General features: G+C 43.4%; 1 protein-coding gene across 1 annotated transcript; it reads left to right on the forward strand.

Moving 5' to 3' along the window:
• The first annotated feature begins 1130 nt into the window (after positions 1-1130).
• Positions 1131-19905, forward strand: LOC146191891 (retinaldehyde-binding protein 1-like). Its single transcript, XM_084602330.1, has 6 exons — positions 1131-1435; positions 9374-9494; positions 12957-13199; positions 13915-14108; positions 14729-14839; positions 19397-19905. The coding sequence occupies exons 1-6, from the start codon at positions 1415-1417 to the stop codon at positions 19571-19573; spliced, it is 867 nt and encodes a 288-aa protein (XP_084458456.1). The 5' UTR covers positions 1131-1414; the 3' UTR covers positions 19574-19905.
• The last annotated feature ends 392 nt before the right edge of the window (positions 19906-20297 follow it).

The following is a 20297-nucleotide window of genomic DNA, read 5'->3' on the forward strand; positions in this document are numbered from 1 at the left end:
GGCCCACCTGCACTCAATATCGAAAGTGCCCTGTTTTTGAACAGTACTCGGCAGAGTTGCTTTCTGAAAGCGGTCACCGCGTCAGGGATTGAACCCGCGTACTTAGGATCAGCAGCTTGAAATTGATGATTACACGCTTAGTCATAATAATTATGACGGCCTCTTCTATTTTTTTTTTAAGTAAGGGGCAAGACTACAATTACGAAATTAAGGGCCAGCAGCATCAAAGGTGTGTCTTGCATGTTTATTTTAAATTTTCTTAATGGGCAATGCTGTTTGAAATATCTCAAGAGAAAAAACACTCATTTGAAAGCTCGTTCAGGCTTTCCCGCATTGCATATTCATAACATGGCTCCGCTCGCAAAAACAGACGACGTTTGCGTACTGGATGAAGCTGGTAAATTTAGCGCGATTTTAGCGACAGTATCACGCATAGCGATGCCCTTTTTATAAACTTTATAAACACGCAATACAAAGCAGCTCACTCGACCAGATTTCGAACGCGTGTTCTGGCGCTCGATATTTAGAACCACGCTGTAGATTTCGATAATTTAAAGTCAGAGCTCAACTTCGATATCTAGGGCCTTTAATTTCGGAATACAATATGGCCCAACGGAAATGAAGAAGTTAATCACTAAACTCACTTTGTTAATCCTCTCATCATTACACTCTATCATATAGTGTCTGTCTTCCTGTGCAGTTTATCTTGCGCAGACATCAACGACGAATTCCTAGAAAGCTGTCGAATAATATAAGAAAAACACTTCAAAGACACTCAAACCTAATATATATCATCACTGCTGCTGTCATCGACCTGCAACTCACTCGCCGCACTGGATGTAAAGAACGAGAATAAACAAAAAAAAAATGCTTCAGATAAGTTTCTCATGAAATACCAGCTTGTGCCGCGCATTCATTCTGCGTGCGTCAGCGAGCTTCTCGCTGGCTGATAAGGAGATAAAGGAGGATATGTTCTCTCTGTCAAGTTATTGGCTTCCTGCACATGCCTGCAGCTCACCGTCGCTTCGCTGCTTACTGCGATTGCGAAGCGAGAAAAACACCAGCGCCTCTAGTCGGCGATCACACGTGCTAACCTTGAACGCAGCCGGTTCGGCGTCGGACGGGAAGTGCTTGACACAGCTGCGAGTGAAACGTTCCATGCCAGCTGTCCGTTCGGTCGTGCTGAGGATGGTCTGCTTAATAGCAAACAACGGTCTTCCCAACTAAGTGTTGTGAACAACGGGAAAGTTGGGCATCCAATCCGCTTCTTGTGGCAAGCACACAGGCTTCTCTGGAAAGTAGTGAAAGAATTAGAGAAATGCAGCTTCATCGCAACTGACGCCCCATCGTCTCCGCAGCCGTACGTTGTCCTCGGTGGTGTGCAAAGCGGTTCTGTTGTTTTCGCCTTCGAGACATGTGGCACGGAAAGGGAGAGGTGAGTGCGCTGACCATGAACTATTTTTTTTCGCTCTCTTCCAGGCGGCGCCAGCGACGCGGTATCAAGTTGTTTACATGCAATGGTACGGCACGTCAGAAGTAAAAATGGCGTGCTATTACTTTTTATCCTATTCACACCCTGACAACTGTGATGTAGTACGTACAGACGTAGCATAGTACAAGTCGATGGCGCGGTTCTTCGCTAACAAGCAGTGCTTCTTCACTTAACCTACGAAAGGAACCTCGGTCTATCCACAGTCTCTCTCTCTCCCTCGTCTATGTGTTCGTGCTCAGCCGTTGAAGGATAACGGCACATTGCGGCGCTTCTCGAAAACTGTAAGCAAGCCACAGCGGAGGGAATGGGAACCACATACAGATTCTTTATAGGATCGCAGTAAATCGCAGAACCTTTCGGCCACCTTTCCCCGCAGGAGCACCTTCCTCTGGATGCACCGCGAGGCACCTGCCTAAGTCCACGGCATCAATTACATGAACGCTCCGGAATGGCTCTGCATAAGGGCTCTCATAGTAAAATAGCATTAATACCTACATAGTTGCAATGACTTTTCCTTTTCCTCGAAATTTTTGTCCTCGGATTTTTTTCATTCATTTTTTCCGAAGCTGAAGAAAATATTCCCTGCTCGGTTGTGTTAACTGCAGTTCAAGTACATGAAATGAAGCGCGGTGTTGTTGACCTCACAAACCTACTTCCTGCAAGCCCTCTGGGAAGCATTTTTTAATTCTTAAAGCACTAGGATATTGTAAGATACTGCTATGCCTATTTTGATTGGAGTGGTGCATGGCCCGGAGCCTAGCAAAAAAAAAAAAAAAAAGCCTTCAATGTTGTTCATCCGCTTGCACTAAATAGTTAAGCCTGTCGTAGAAAACCAAGGGGCTGAGATCTTGAAACTATCTGTGAGGCAACTATGGAGGATAATGTTAAGACACTTTTATAAACATTTTGACATAATAGCCTAAGCTTTCAAAGCGTAGCAAAAGTTTACCTCTGAATTTTCTCCTGCACTCTGAACGAGTAAACGAGGCTGCCATAAAAAAAGACAAATGGAAAGAAGGGAGGCTTGTATGAAAATAAATAGCAAGAGCTAAGAGCCTGCCGATGCAAAATGGGCAATTAAAAAATTGATTTAATTTAAGAAGCATAAAAAGAAGAGTTCAGCATGGTGAAAACAGTCTCTACCCTGTTGCAAAGGGGACGACCTTGACTTCCGTCCGTCCATTAATTAATTAATTAATTCATTCATTCATCCTTGTTTCCATTCATCCTTGTTTTCATCCATCCATTCATTCATCCGCCCGTCCGTTCGTTCATTCATTCATTCATTCATTCATTCATTCATTCATTCATTCATTCATTCATTCATTCATTCATTCATTCATTCATTCATTCATTCGTTGATGTTCCTCTGCAGACCAAAACCGAGTTTATAAAGAAAGGGGCCGCTCGCGCGCCGCTGCAGACTGGGGTGAAAAGTATCAAAAACAGGTTTCTAATTTCACGGAACACCTATCATGTCGCGTTTTGATAGAACGGCTTGTGATAGCATGAAAGGCCTTCTCAGATGCGAACTATTTATAAAACACCGCGAAGCGTATAGGGGTGCTCTGGAAGGGCTACCCACAGAAACACACGTAAACACAATTTGCCGCAACATTTGCCTCGTTTCTGAGGGCCCCCAGAAGAGGTGGCTGGTCGTTAATCATTGGCGAGAGTTTTAAAGAAATATGTGTGGAAGTATGCTATGCCATTCCGGAGGTAATATATTTTTAAAACGGCGCTAAAGATATATGTTGTGAAACCGCACATATCGCCGACAGGCTCGTTATCCGCTGGGTGTTACTCCGAATCCCGCAAGCTTCTTTTGTAGCCTGATATGCTGACATATGCATGGAGTCTACTTACTAATAACGGTCGTTCAAGGTGTGCAGACTAGGGAAAATTACATTCAAAAGGAACTTTTCGAACGTCATGACATGGGAGCGAAAGAGAACGGCCCACTGCCGCAGAAGGCGGCGCTGACGACGCTCTATCTGAGCGCGGACGAGACGAGGCATTTTGATCTTGTGCTCCTGCGCGCTGTTCCTTTATCGTGCCGGGGGAGGACTGCCTTCAGCTAAAATGTTTGTATCATTAAACGGCAGTATTTAAGGGGAAATATAGCCTGTGTGGCAGCTGGTAGGACAACACGAGAAGCTGTAGCGATTGCGAGAAGCACTCAGCGGATAACTCCTTTGACAGTGGTATGTCAGCATTGAGAATTCACATCTATCGAGTCACTTTAAAAATTGGTAGACTTCAAGATGCTAAAGCATACTTCGTCATACGTTTTCCTCAAAACATTCGCTAACTTTTAACCAAACCATCTGCGGTATCTATTGTTGCTCACTGGTACTTGCGAGTGGGCTAGTTGGTTAGATGAACCTGATGAATTCTGGCGCTGCATAGTCACTCACAAACACAAACACACACAAGAGATTACAGCAAAACGTTCACACTGGTTATGCGCACACTACCAACGAAAATTTTGAAGGAACAAATAAACCGAAAATAATGGCAAATTGCGCCTATCATCTTGCCCTTTTGCCTAAACGAAGCAGAAGCGATTCCTTCTTGCTGTGCGCCACAGATGGAATACTCACACATTCCCCTTATTGACCCGAAATCATTAAAAGCTTCAATAATCTCTCTTTTCAAAGCGTATTTTGCCCGAGCCAGCACCTTGGTTTCTGTGAACCTGGTTACACAATGTTTACCCCTTGCGTCCTGTTGAGTGCTGTCTTTTCCACAACAGAGCAATGGGTCGCCAGGTTTCCTGGAGCTGACAATGCTGCACGCGCATTTCTGTGCTCCCTTAACCTCTCATTGATGCTCTCTGAAACCTGGAAGTTATTTTTGTAAGTTCTTCTTGCATGCTAAGTGAAAACGTTCCAGTGGAAACGACGCACTCCCAAGGAGAATAAGTACACAGGACGAAGCTGGAAGCACGACTGATATTTTACTTGGTGAATTGCCAACAACAGTGCAGTTCTCTTTGTGAATGCGTCCTTTCCGCTGGTTTTGTCACATTCCATGTACTAACTGGCCTAACAAGCTACGTTCCTTCAATCTTTGCGTGTTTCTATGAGCCGTGCTTCCGACTTGCATCGCTAGACTTTTCGTGGATTTTGAAAATGCTCCGCCTATGTATTAAAGGTTCCTAGTTTCACAATGTGTTCTACGGGTTTCATAGTTACTTTTAGCCGAATGACATCATACGTACACTGCGAAATAAGCAAACTGCTTTGAAATCTTTTTGTTCCATGTATACCTAGGGGCACTAAGCTTTATTTTCAACGCCAGTCGTGCCGGTTTGACGACGGCAGCGCCACCGCATCATTCCTACGTCACCGGTCAGTGTTGGTTTTATACGCTCCCATACCGAGCAGAGTTCCACGACTGTTTTTCTCGCACCGCTCTTGAAACGTTCCAGTATTACGCGGCGCAGCCGACACAAATATAGCGCTGCAGATCCGCATGCGCAGATCTCCTTTCGGAAACTTTTACTTCTCATGGGCCCGTGGCGCCATCTGCCCGTGACGCTGTCAGTAGTGGCGCTGTCGGTAGTGGCGCTGTCACTGGCGGCAGGTGGCACGCGATTCTGGCGACCGTGGACGCTAAGCTAACTCTTAATTTAACAATGTCGCGTGTACTGCGACACCGTTACCAGTGCAACGGGGACACGAATGCACATGTGGGAAGTTTAGCAGAGGCGACGGAGGCACCGAAATGCACCGTAACAGCTTAGGCCTTGCATCTTAACTGAAGAAAATATTCGCAGGCTGCTGAGAGCAGAACTTTCGATATATAGTTTTTATTCGAAAGTGTTAATGCTACACTACCGCATCAGTGGTAGGGCCTTTATAGGGAAAAAACGCGCCGTGTCTGACCCATCGTAACTAGCGGGCTATGAGAAAACACGGAAACCACCCAACACCCCTGGTACTATCTTAATCGGGCCCCCTGGCACGTGAGCAGAGGCTTTCCCGCATAGTTATCAACGTAATGTTGGACCTTCGCGCAACTCTGCTGTAGTACTCTATAACTCTGCTTCTAATGTGAGCCTATACCGGAACACTGTGGGAGGCATCGGAGTGGCATGGTAGCTGTCGGTCTCGGCATACGCCACTGTGGAAAAATGAGTAAAATATACCCGAAAATATTGATGTTATATCTTCCGAATGATATTACTTCAAATGACGTTCGTGAAGAAGGTAACCAAAGGCAATTAGCCTCAGATCAGGCCTTAGAGCGGAAATTTCAATGCCAAAAAATATTCATAGTATTTTCCTCGTGCTATACACTGCCCTCATAGGAATGTCTCTTCCGTCTTCCTGAAAGATAATAGATACATTTATTTTACCGCTGCCGCTAACCCCGGACGTCTACTGCTACCGCGCGCCGTCAGTCCAGCATGGGCTTATTGGCCCCTGCGAGCGGAGTCCGGCGGAATTTGACAGGAAAGTGACGCCATCTGTTACCTTCCGGGTGATCTACGCATGCGTACTGACGCTCACGCGTTAGCGGTAGACGATAGCGGTAAGCGGTAGCGCTAAACTAAAAGTCTCTAATGTGCAGAAAGCTGTGGAAAATTCAAGGTTGTTCAAGAAAGCTGTGAGATCTTAGAGACTTGGTGTATCGCTACCGCTTACCGCTACCGTTACTTCGCGAGCATCAGAGCGCTTGCTCAGATCACCCTGATGACGATAGATGGCCTCACTTTCCTGTCAAATTCCGGCGGACTCTGCAAGCAGGGGCCATTCAACGCGTACGCGGCTGAAGGTGCGTGGCAGCGGTAGATGGGGGCTGTGAGTGGTAGCGCTAAAATAAATGTTTCTGCTGACGCGCAGCTTGAATGCCTTGCCAAGGTTGACATGCGGAGGAAAGAAAATGACCCTAAACAAGTTGGGAGCTCCACACAGAGGCCGACGTCGACAGCTTTGTGACAAGCTTCCGGTAACACATAAAAAGTGCAATATTGTTCATGAGGTGTTTGGAACTCCCGCAAACAACTGACGCCTGAGATTACTACTCAGAGTACACTCGAGATCTTCATTTCTCACTTCACCAGCACTGGCTTAATTTTAGCTGATAAGATAAGCACTAGTAACATGTCTGTTACCAGTCTTGCTCCAAGATCAAACAAGTTTGTTATGTAAGATATTGATCGTAATAAAATACACTTTACCGTCACCATTTTACCCATGAATAAAAGCGGATTGTGTTGACAGAATCACTGTGTGCCTTATAAAAACAGGCTGCCGTACCTGGCCAATTTTATGCTTCCCATTTAACCACTGCCTATTCACTGGTACATATCCGTCACGAATGAAAATAGCCAAACTTACACCTGGAAATTGCGGCGCAGTGATAACACGGATGACACGAAAAGAACTACTACTAAGCTCGAGTATGCAAAACCAGCTAGCTAGTCACTAGGCTTTAAGCAAAGTTCCACCTGCTTCTAAAAAGGCGATCAATCTAATCCCTCTAGCTATGGACCCATTTCAGTTTTGAGTGTTGTGAATATCATTTTCGAAAAGCTGATATCAAGGTGCATTCGCAAGTTTCTTGACAAGTACAAATCATTTGTCCTGGGCAGCATGGCTTCCCTTGCAAACTACTCAACGTCTTCTCCCGTTCTTTCTCCTATCTAAACATTGAGCACAACAATAAGATTGCTGCGGTAGTATTCTTAGATATAAGGAAAGTTTTTGACAAGATGGACCACATTATTCTGCTGGACAAGTTTAATGTGCATTGTTTTAGGAGTGCCTGCAATCGTTTTCTCAGCTTCCAGCGAATAATCTCAGTAAAGAAAACATCATTACAAGTTATACGCCCAGGAGTTCCGCAGATGCCATTGCTTGGACCATTGCTATTTACACTTCATGTTTATGAGTCGCCTCAAGGAGCTGCCGATTCGGAAACGCTTATGTACGCTGATGATATTTAAGTCGTTTTTACTGCTAATAACGATGTCCAACTTCAAGATAAATTATACATAGAGTTAGCTAACATTTCATTCTGGTTTATTACAAAAACTCTAACCTTACTACTGATTAAACTACAAAGTGTTTCATTCACTGAAAAACTAAATATAAAGCACTGCTAAATAACACTGTTAATAACAATGCATTCACACAAACAAGCTTTTTCAACTATCTTGGTGCTGTTTTTGACCGCAATCTAGATTGAAAATAGTTTGATTACAGTGTGCTGAAAAATAGCTTCAGGTTGCTATATCCTTCTACATGCGCGATATTACATTGACACCAACACGTTGCGAATCTTAAACTTTGTATGTATTGTCACGTGGGAGTGACAAGGTCGCAGGGACCAAAAGAGAAGACAGGCGTAGTCGCACTGAAATCAACTCTTTATTGGGCTGACTTGCATCCGCAAAAGAACTAAACAACTCGGCGATGGCGATAGCAACAAACCTGCTCTCTGGTCATCGAACTGAGACTACCTGTCGCACACGTCAACGCTCAATTTAAAGGCAGCGCAGAAGCATCTATAGATAAAGCCGCAAACGGTGACTGGCATAACCTGAAACATTGTCGAAACACACGCGATCGAGTGGCTGGAATTTTCGATATAGGTCCAAACGCATCTTGCTCGACAAATAAATTGATAAAGCGTCGAACATGAACAAATAAAGAATACAGAAACCATCCGCGCGCTGGAATCGCAGTGATAAGACCACATGCCGGCGGCTGCCAAAAAGGAACAAATAAAGGTTCGAATAAATCGCAGCAATATCAGTAGCCCCTTGTCCTACTGGGTTGAATACTGGGGCTCGATTATCACCTCATATCTTGACTATTAAACGCTTACAAAAGCGAGTAATAAGAATCATAAACTTCGCGAAACATAATGTGCCTAGTAATCCTTTAATTGTTCATCTGAAATTTTACCATTCGATCATTTGCGTGACAAACAGCACGCGCTGTACATAGCCTAAGCAGAAATAAGCAGCCATTTTCCGTGTGCTTATCCTACAGCTCTTTACGACACAGAAGAGACTTCACGTTTGCAACTTCAATCTGCCCCTACAAAAAATATTTATGGAGAAAGACTCATTTAGTATGATGGTGCAAAAGCCTGGAACAATTTCTGGTTTGTTTAAGACAAACAAAATTTTCTTAAAATTTGAAAACTTACTATTTTGTCTGAAGCGCTGAAAGTTTCTCTCTTATGTAAATACATATGGTATTTCGTATCCAAGACATCTAACTCAGGTCTGTACCTTTTTACAGTGCCGTTGTCATGTGTGTTTGCTTACTCCGCTCTGTATAGCATACCGACTTTTAATAATTATGTACCACCACATGAACCTGTTAATAGCATTTTTGTTATTTCCTTTTTATCTGTATATATTGTAATATACAGGTAGGTTTTTTTGTTTCTTTGAAAAGATTGCCTGTATCTCTTCATTCTTATGTTTTCGACTCAAAACTAGCCTCTGGCTACGGGTCCAACCACTGATACGTAAATTGCTTGTGCGCATAATGATAACACTGATTGATTCATTAATTGAAACGTTCGCCCCTCACGGCACTCCAGGTGCTATCGCGTTAACAATAAAATTGTCTAGCCAAAAATGAGCATCACAGGCTTCTTTTTCCCCGAATAGAAGCGTACGCTTGCTGCGTAAGATGTTTAACGTATCCCACATTTGCTCGGATTATACTAGAGGTGCGAAAATCCTTCCGAGTAATTGTACTACAGTAGATTAAGTTGATAGAAATCATAAAGCAGGTAATAAACTATCACAGACGCATATCCTAAACAAAACCTTCAGAAGATAGAACAGCCACTAAGCATCTCATATTTCAACAGCTCGTAATTCCTTCTGGTTATTTCATAATTTCGCAGTACAAGTTCATCGACGATTCTTCGGAGTGCCTCGACCTCGAAATCGTGGCGAGGCGAGAACTGGGAGAAACCCCGGAAGTCAAGGAAAAGTCCCTGGAGAGGTTGCGACAGCTTCTTCAAGGTAAAAAAAGCTTTCGTCCCTGTATAGTAAGCACATCCAGACCGACTGTTGGCAGAGTTCACTTCGGCAAACACTTCTATTGTGGATGAAAATGTAGTAATAGTTATTATTAATGCCATAAAAGTTAATAAAAGGCTGCCTCGCTAATTATAGTCGACTATATAACCATCAAACAAGATATTCATTTGGGCACATATTTTTTTTACTCAGTCTCTGTAACAGTCCATTGATAAGAGCAGTTGTATTTGGAGTAAACTAGCAAGGAAACACATTGCATTGATGCAGTACGTTATGCAATATAAGCAATGTTTATTTTGTATGCATTGGCGCCGAAAATATGAAGCCTCAGTGGCTTTTCTAGTCAACACAGACTAGTTAATGGAATTATTGAGCTGCAATTTAGGTGGTTTAAGTGAGTTGTAAACAGCCCTTAAATTATGGATATTCTAAAGACTGCAACTTCTTAAAATAAAATCTAACGTCCCGGCTTTGCTTGTCACCGCAAAACGATGGGAGCGGTAACACCTTACTGGCCTTGATGGCCCTTAGAAACGAAGCACTTGAAGCTTCAAATTATTTGTGTTTCCTCGTGCCAGAGCAAAGCCTGGAAGCACATTGCTTGTTCGTATTACGTAATAGCCTTTTCGGCAAAAGGTCTCAAAAACAGAGAAATTACCTTCCCGCCCAGCCCATTTGACTTGTAGTGCCCCTTTTTTCCTCCAAAAAGGTAAATGCGCGGGTCAATTTTGGTGGCTCCGCGCGGATGCAACGTGATTATCTATTCAAATAAATTCAGTTCTTTGTATTTCCTTCTGAGAGGAGGAGGCTCGACTAAAAGCCGTGAGAACGGCTTAACGTGGGCCCAGGCTCCTTACAGATTACCATTTTAACAGGTACGGCTATTAAATCGTTCCAGAGATTACAAACGCAGGTCTTATAAACCCTTTCGAATTCATCGAGAATATGCAGTAGTTAAAGAAATAACTACAGTAAAACGCACGAATAAGAAAAACAGTCATATGACAGTAAACCACACGTGGACATAAAAGCATTTTACGCATATCACGCACGCAAATGTGAAAAACCCAATTTCATTTCATCACTGGATTTACCATAGGGATCAACTGATACTTCTTCCAATAGATTTAACAGCACAAGGAGGGTGTATGATAACGAGTGCATAATATAGTTCGCCCGTGGTGTGGAATAATCCATGCTTCAGGACGTCGGGTATGACGGATGGAAACATTTATTCTCAGCTTGACGAAGTGCGCGAGGAGGTTATTACCAGATTTGATAAAAAAATCTGCACGACAGCAGTAGCCCGTTATTATACATGTTATTATCACAGTGTGATAATAGCACCCCTCCGTCCACCACGACAAAGAGTAAGTTTTAATGGTGTAAGATAATTTCGCTTTGAGAGCCCCCTTTAACGGGCGTGTTTCCCTTGCTACATGTTGCATAGAAAGCATGAAACTGAAAAAGGTGGGAGCACGCAACATGGCGCTCACATGAAAAGGATAATTCACTCGAATAGGTGGCGTCTATTTACTCAAAAGAATAATGGCCACTGTCTTTTTTGTTTACATGTTGCTAAAGTAAATGCTATATTTTAACGTACTTTCACTCATATTATTCTTATTCAAAATATTGTTGATGTTGCACTGTTAGTTTTTGAATTACAGCCCGTGACCATATAGTCACTCTGGGTCCTTAGACTACTGTAAAGTACAAGAAGAGACATACTTTCATTGCAGGTCATGAACCGCACTTAAATACATATTTAGTGAAATATCAGGCGCCCATCTGATGTAGTACTGTTTAAAGCACGAAATACAAATGCAGATAACAAAATTTGTTTATTTTGTCAGCACAGTGCAGCTGAAATTGCCCCCAGCGCAGCTCTGCCTTTTGCCATTACATACCACTTCAACAAAGCGGGCTGCTTGGCAACCTCGTGCATTATTAGGGAGTTCACCAATCTTGAAAGTTTTTTTGTAGACCACGTCTATTTACAGTCTGTTCTCCCAACGCATCAGATAGTCGTGTGCATCTTTCCTGCGAAAAGCGGATTAATGATGCCCACTACCGAACGAAAAATTGTCCAGGTTGTTTATATGCACACTACAAAGGGAGGTGAAGATTGATAAACCCTATTTTTTACCACAGATTTTGATTCTATAGGCAGCTCATTTGGCGGCGGTTTGGTCTGTACCTCCTAAAACGATGTTCTGAGCAACAACGTCTGGACAGATTACATTGGTTAATTTCCTCTGAGCACAACAGTACCTGTCTGCGGACGACATTGAGTCTACCTTAATTATGGCGCTTGCGGTAGTTGATACGAAACTCTTCATCCAGCGCACAGCAAGTCAGTGCACAGCAATCCAGCGCAAAGCGCACAGCACATTTTTATTTATTTTTTTTTTTTTGTGGCCGCGAGGTCGGTACTTGACGAATTCAGGTCAACATATACGGCACTCAGTCATAACATGGTTCTGTCTCATTGTATCCGTATGTTTTGTAGCTCGCTTTATTGAAATGCCTGAGTAGCGCTACGCCCGTCATAAATGCTCAAAACAGAATAAGAATAAAAATGTATGGGGTGGAAGATTCTGTTCCATTTGAAATGCTGCCGGAGCTTGCCAAAAACGTTTTCAATATTTAGCAGATGTTTTGGGGTTCCGCTGCTTTCCCTTTTACAATTCGAAATTTACATTGTATACATTTTTTACCTTCAGGCACCATGCATTATGCCCTCTTTTTATTCCAGTGAAAACATGAAAACATATTCCTTAATAAATGTATTAAATAAGTACAGCGGCCACATCCAAGGATCAATGTGAGGCGAAAGATTACCGACATGGAAAATGAATTAATAGGAGCGCTAAGGCCCAGCGCGATCATATGGAAACGCGGAATACAACGCACTCGTTTATAGAATAAACTGCATCCGTTTCTCACAAGAGCTCACCAGTGATCACATATACAAAGAGCCTGGGTAAATGCATCCCCCTATATAGTGCTTGAAACACATTTGCAGAAATGCACGCTTCCTCGCCCGAGAGTTGTATGCAGATTCACCTCTCACATGAACACTATATTTCTGGTCTTTCCAATCAACTATACCGCAAAACGGTTCACATATCTTCTCACCTGGCTTCGAGAAAGTAAACACTAAGCTATCAAGCATCTGGTGAGTGGCAACGTTGGCGGATTTCTTTTTTTTAAATCTCAATCAACCGTAACGCTTTCTGTCAACTACCGTGACCATATGGTTGCGCTGTTCTGAAATGGTGAAACAACGATTACCAAATGCTGTAAACTGTGATAACACTTGCTGCATAATCCCTGCCTAATATGTCGACCAGGCCGATTCCCCAAAGGCCTTCACAGAAAGAATTTCAGCCACGCTCTTCGTTCCTCTCTTTATCGTTCGAAATTTTATTTTGTTTGCAGAGGATGAACGCCTCCGAGTTCCTCCAGATGACGTTCTGCTCACGTTTCTTCGGGTCAAGAAGTATCGAGTGGAGGATGCTTTCAAGGCTATGAAGAAGTATCTTCGGGCACGCAGGGATGTGCCGGAGTACTTCGACAACCTAACGCCATCGCAAATCCCCTACAGGAATGTTTTCCACGATCACAGCCTCATCATGTTTGCCAGAAATGCACGCGGAAGAACCGTCGGGTACCTCCAACTTGGTGAATGCCTCCAATTTTCCCACTTGTACCAGCGCCAAACTATTACGCAGAAGAGGCAAATCAATTTATAATTTAACACGAGCATTCTAATTGCTATGAAATACACGCTAGCATCGGCTGCCACGTTTATTTCAACTTTCGAAGCTCCACGTCTGCACTGCCCGGTAGCCACAGAACTTCTTTCTAGAGGCGGCATGCCACATACATTGTCGCCACAGAAGCTTGAGGCTGTATTTTGACCTCGCCATCCCCCCCCCCCCCCCCCTCCCATCTTAACAGCGAAGCCCTTTTGGTCAACCGTTTAGAACTCGTGAAGTAGTGATTTCAAACCAATACAACTAACCAAGATTATACCGATGAGCTAACCTGTAGAGCATGAGTATTATGTCTAATACAAATAGTATCGTAAAGCTATATGTTGCATGTTGCATTATATTCGCACAATAAAAGCAAAATAGCTGAATTTCAAGAATAGCGCGGCGAATAGCATGCAGAAATAAATGTCGCTTCTTTAGGCGGAATTATCGACCACTTATTCTCCAATGCTGTCTAAGCAAGTGCTTCCGCAGTCGTGAATGTTCGCTCACAAGTAGGATGATAGTCAAATCGTGCCCATTTTCTAAATATCTTGTATTTTCGCATTTTGTCCCTCGAAGTTTTTTATTTATTAACTTTACAAGAGCACACTAAACGCTTTTTTCTCTTTTTCTGAAAGGAAAATGGAATACCGATATCTGCTCGATGGACGACCTTATGAGGTGCGCATTAGTGGCGACAGAATCCAACCTGCGGCAACAAGAGACGCAGGTACGGGGTCTCGTGGCCATCATAGACCTAAAAGGCTTTGGGCTGCACCACACGATGCAATTAACCCCACGATACGCCCGAAGGATCGTCGCTATTGGACAGGCAAGTTGCTCTTTCCGGTAGCTTTACACCTTGCTTTGCTCACTTCATGCCCTTGTTTGGGGATCCTTTGCTGTATAAATAAGAATATGAATTGTATCGTACTTCCAAGCCTCGGAGAAGAGCAAACAATGAAACGTTTACTTTTTCTTTTGTTTTTTAACATATTGGAAAGTGCATTTGGAAAAAGAAAAAAAACTACGCGACAATTTAAGTCTCCTTAGAGGGGAATGCGATGGAGTTAGAGCTTTCCCTGTATTTCCTTTGTGCTGCTAATTCAGTTTCGATACTGCATTCGTCAGAATATCACCCGAATACCATCCCGTGGTTGAGATTGGATCCCAAATGTTCGGCGGTTGGCCAAGGGGTCATTTTTGGACTTTACTCTTTTAGGCGTTCTGTGATTGGCCGCTGGTGGTCACGTCACCTCTGTTACGTCCTCACTGTCCCCACCAATTGGATTAATTCATCTCTGACGCCAGTGTGTTTTTGGTGTGACGGGAAGACGAATAATATGGCATTAAAATAAAACAAATGCCATTGCTTAGAGTCTTCAAAAAAAGTGCTAATCGTAGTACCCTTTTGTTGTTTTGCTCTTTTCTTTTTCGCCTTCTATTTTTCAGGACTCATTGCCCATTAGGTTAAAAGCAGTCTACTACCTCAACACTCCACCGGTCTTTAGGATCATTCATGCATTTGTAAGGCCATTCCTCTCGTCAAAGCTTCTAAGCAGGGTAAGATCAAAATTACCGACTTACATGACCGCTGTAAAATATGGCATGCTATCCCGGTCATCAAGCAGAGCTCCGCAGGACAATAAAGATGTAAAAACCACACACAACCTGGCGACGAGCTGTACTGAAACAATTATCCTATAAAATAGTAATAATTAAGCAACATATGCAATTTAGCAAACTGCCTAATAGGGGCAATGACATCCTGTCTTAGCGTTGGAGACGATTTAAATCGCCAAAATGAATGGATATTGGCTGTATGCAACAAACACTTAATCCCTCTTTAAACATATCGATTTTCTCCCTTTACCGAGGCGGTCAGCGCGCCAAAATTCGCTGTGCCGACATAAAAGCATACCGCTCTAAAGGCTCCAGAACAAAAGAGTTAACCGACTATGCCACTAGCATTCAAAACAAACTATTCGATTTATTTGAAAGTGGCACAGTCAACTTTCTACACGGTATCGCTTACAGCTCGGAAATGCCCATCGCTGCATTTTTTGCGCGTCACCCATCCGACGAGTCCGCGGAACTTTTCCCAGCACCCAAGGCATACTCGGCCATTCTGAAAACTATAGAGGCAGCAGATTGCGATATTCCCCCCAGCACAGTTCTCTCAACAGATAGGAAGCGGTCATTTGGAAACAATTACAGACTGGTTCATACCCAAACCTACACATACTAAAAACATAAATGCACCCTACCATATACGCGGACAGATGTCCGTAGTGCAATGAAAAACCAACACTATATCACATCACATGGGCCTGTCAAAATATAGATGTGGTCCCCAAAATTCGAAACCCGAGGGCGGAGCAATGGGAGACTGCTGTCGAGCGACCGCTGCGAAGACCAGCAAGGTCTGGTACAGCGAGCGCAACGGGTGGTAGTAGCCAGCGGAGCCCTGGACTGAGGGCAACCAACCATTGTGTAAAAGTGGACGAGGTCGACGGAGAAGACTCTTGTGGATGCAACAAGCAGACTTCTCCGAAGACGCCCCAAAAACCGCCAAAATAATATAGGGCTAAATAAAGTTTGCCCTTCCATCCTTCCTTCCACATCACCCGTTCGGAGTCGTCCTCGTCATCTTTCAACACTCCTTTCGGTGCAGCAAAAGTATTGCGAAGATCGCTGTAGACAGGCTAGGCCGTTGAAGAGAAAACGAAGAAAACAATGCGAGCCTCCGCTGGCGCTAACCAGCAAATGAATGTGAAGTTGCAGAACTCTGCGCGTTTATATTACGAAAAGTGGTGAAGGAAGGCGAATGTTTTGTCCCGCTGACAAGGAAGGACAAAGGCGGAGTCTATTCAAGCTGCTTAAACAGACAGGAACACCGGTGATGCAAGCTACTCGCGCGAATGGCAGAAACAGGCGAAGTCAGGGGTATTTTCAGTCGCTAATATGTTACAGCAGCATGTAGCACCAAAAATCGTGCTACATGCTGCTGCTGCCACCTGTTAGTTCCCCAAGAAGATTCTACACCTTTGCTGCCATGCTATACAAGCTTGCTCTCATCTCAGTGATTAGAAAGTTTGTCATTAAATTCATTTACTGATCATTCCACTAGAGAGCAAAAAGCTCGTTCTGACGAAAAGCCATCGCCATGCACAAGTTTTGGAGCAGGTTTTATCGGAGGTGTTCGGAATGGGATGCAAATAATGTTGTTGTTGTTGCGGCTGTATGAAGAAGGAAAAGAAAATGCACTACTGGCTCTGTAGCTGAGCCACCTGCACGGCCTCGTGAGAATAGAAGAGAGAAAGTAGAGAAGAAAGAAAAACAGGAAGGAGAGAAAGACGCGCGCCGCAACAGCCGTCGTCCACCACCTAAGCGGTGGTGGTTGCAGTGACGGCCTACAACAGATCAAAATTTGGTGGCAGGCCAGCCTCCACCGCAAGCGGAGTTGATCAACCAGTCCCAGCCCGGTAGGACCAGGAGCAGCCACCCTTCACTACCTCCGCCCCTCTATGCAAATAAGGGAGACCTGTAGTTGAGGCCCTTCCCTTGCGCTGCTGATCAGGTGTCCACCGAAAACTGCAAAAGATACCCCACCTTTCCTGTAAACAGAGTTATAGTGGTGCACATACTACGCTTTCCTTTTCCCAAAAATCCTACTTAAATACGCAAAAAATAAAATTGCGGTGCTATAGGCCCGATCACGTTTGTATTAAGGCAAATCTTGAGCGACCCAATAATATTTCATTATGCATTAACAAATCATGAAGCAGCACATAATGACTTTTATAAAGCTTCGCGTTCCCTGGAGGCTGTGGCTTTTACGTATGGTTAAACAAACAAAAAAAAAAACCCTTTAATGTTTATGCCACAGAAACTTTCGAGGCTATAGTTGTAAGTATGAAATAAACGGCACAAACCAAGTGGCATTTTCGAGATAATACGTGGCCTAGTATGCTCATATTATATTTTTCTCGTATTTTGCCTGCTCGACCTGATCCAGCCTTTGCTCGCGAGTGTTTCTCGTGCTGGGTAGCCCATATTGTCTCCCTAGTTTCGCCGCCGGGAGAGCATCTGCCGTCAACTACTTTCCTTACTGCAAGCTACAATCAGCGATCCGCTGCGCTCTACCGCTACAGTCCAGCCAGAGCTCAAAATTCGAAACCAAAGTCGTTCATTGAAGCATACTCATGTTCGGAATCGCCAATAGAAATTAGTCATGTGGAAGGCGCGCTCGGCTTCCTTCGGTTCTTTTGGTCGTTATGTGTCGGGCGATTCAGCCGCTTCACTTTGGTTATGGGCAGGTACCGCTAGATATTTTACTCTTGCATTTTTAGCTGTTTAATATGTCATAACTCGCTGTTTAGTGGCTACAGCAACTGTTAGCGGATCAGGCGGAGAAATTGATGAATCAGGATGAAGACGGCCATTCCTTGTACATAACTCGGGAGGGACTGCCAGATATAGTCATTTGGAATTGAGGCTTTACCTTATACTGACATTCATTCTATTCTTGGACAAAGCAACAACGTGAAGTTTTCTTGTTTTTCTTCATGCAATTTTTACTAAAAATTTCATCAAACATTTTCAGTTAGGTCCGGCTTTATCTCAGCCTTCATGCCAGGCTTCAGGCTCATCGCAATTTCCCAACGGTTCTCGTCCCAGCCTACCGAAAATGGAGGCTAGAAGCATTTCATGCTTTAAACTACACGTGTGTATCTCGTATCAACGAACAGCTCATTATATTGTTACGTATGCGCCACTAAAGAGGACGACGATGGATAACACAGTGATAGACGACGAAGCTGAAGAAACGGTTGGTGCTTGCCCTAACACCTACGTCTCCGATCACCAGTTGCGGTTTCCCCTGTTGTGGTACAGCCTTCTGCCAAGTATTGAAATTATCGGTCCACATGAACTAAGCAGTTGCGCATCATTGTTAAATAAAATTGCTTGCCTTTACGGAAGATGGCATTTATAACCAATGCAGACAAACATCATAAAGCGCCACGTTAATATATTCAACGAAACAGCAAACAATGTGTAACAAATTGGCCAAAGCATTGTTCCATATCATGAGGGTCTTTTAGAGCACATACTTTGAGAATGGCGATATCAGCTAGTTGATGTTCAGCAACAGAAAAACCACAGCAACAGAGTACGACAGAAGTGCTGACATCATGAGCCAACGCTCGTGCTATTTCTTAGAATTCGATTGTTGAGCTATTTATTCCCACGGAGACATACTTTACGTTTAGTGTACACAAGCATGAAACATACGCGAATAATAGTAGCATAGTATTTTAACTATCTTCTCTCAAACATCGTAGCAGATATTGACGGCGGACTGGTGCCTTAGAATAATCCATGTCCCCCGACTTGGTTTGGAAGTCACGATCGAATGTAATTTAGTCTTTAAGGACAAGAGCATAGGATCGAAACACGCTTTAAAAACAAGTTATCTCGCGTTTTTAGCAACAACCAGCACGCTACTTGCGTGACTGCGACATTCTTCTGGTATCCTATAGTGTGTGCTCCATTTATTGCTTTTAGCGTTGCGAAGAAAAAAAAATTCCAGAGCACTGCGCTAACATCTGAACTCACTTTGAGAAACCCAACTAAATGAAATATTTCGAACCCAATGAAATGAAATTGATTTGTGTTATTTTTCTGCCCTGTCCCTGTTAGTCCAAGATGCTAATTTAACGAGAAAATTCGCAAATGAAATTGGGCTTCATGGTTTCTTTATTAACGGTCAATAGAGCAAATTTCAATGCGCTGTGTGTTCAACGAAGAGGAATACGATAGAAGAAACCTTTTTCTCTAGCTAGTGATTTTGCGTTAATGTACCATGAGTATTAACTAAAATATTTTACGCTCTCTTTCGACCCATTCAGAACCCCGGGGCCATAATTTATGCATAATTCACGTCACAATAAATGAAACTAAAACAAAACAAATTCTTAGAAAATGCTACCGCTGCTTTAATGTTAATGGAAGATTTGCTAATGCATTGAAGTTACGCCAGACGTTACACAGAAATTTCAGAATCTCAAATGATGGCTGCCCGCGATATAAACACTGATTCATCTTTCTTGATTTCAGCTACACTTCCTGGCTGGGGACATTTCAGAGCTACACGAAGTCGCTCCTCCAGAACTCATACCGAAAGATTTTGGCGGGACGCAAGAAGACTTTGATTTCAATGCTCAAGAGGAATTTTTTCACAGCAATACGGGTTACTTCGAGAGGATGCTTCAGTGCGGCTACCAGAAGAAATGAGTGGAGCGTTTATGTCCGAACAACAAGCAAGTTCTGAGACTGAGAACTAAAAAGGCTACCTTCAAGACCCGTTAGTATGGAATATTGCGATTCAGAGAAAGCGAGTGCAAGCATTGTGGTTAACAGTAATTTTATTTCGCGGTACTGCTAACGACAAGCAAAGGGGTTACCTCACATCTGGCACCTTCCGTATAGTATTTTGCTACGGAACACTAGGTTTCGAATTTGAACCCGGTCTAGCAGACGCGCCTAAAGGCAAGTAAAAGACAAATAATCCTGTAATACAGTATGGCGGGTGTCATAAAGAACGCCAGATAGTCTTCGTCCCCCAATATGGTGTGCCTTATTGAACTTGAACTTAAGTATCTGCTTTCACATCTACCACTAGTGTAGGGCTTGGACGCCAGTTATGCTGCATTATATTTTCTCGGTGCCTTGGTGAACCCGTTTGCATACTTAAAGGGCTCTAGGTATCTTATAAAAATTCTGCTCAGTATTTCAAGCCTACTTGACGTAAGTTCGCCTAAAATATCCATGTATATAGCGCTATATCATGCGACAATACCGTGGTAATGTTGCGGATGTACTTCAAGATAATAAAAATGATAGTGGCTAAGCTCTGGTTAAGCCGGGTAAATTGCATTGCTCCGTTTGCGGCGTAGCTTGTTTCTTTCAATAATCTGGCTATAGAGTAACACATGACGCATAATAGTTAAGACTGTTC

This window comes from Amblyomma maculatum, chromosome 4, assembly GCF_055883805.1.
Source record: "Amblyomma maculatum isolate TAMU_Amacu chromosome 4, ASM5588380v1, whole genome shotgun sequence".
Lineage (NCBI taxonomy): Eukaryota > Metazoa > Arthropoda > Arachnida > Ixodida > Ixodidae > Amblyomma > Amblyomma maculatum.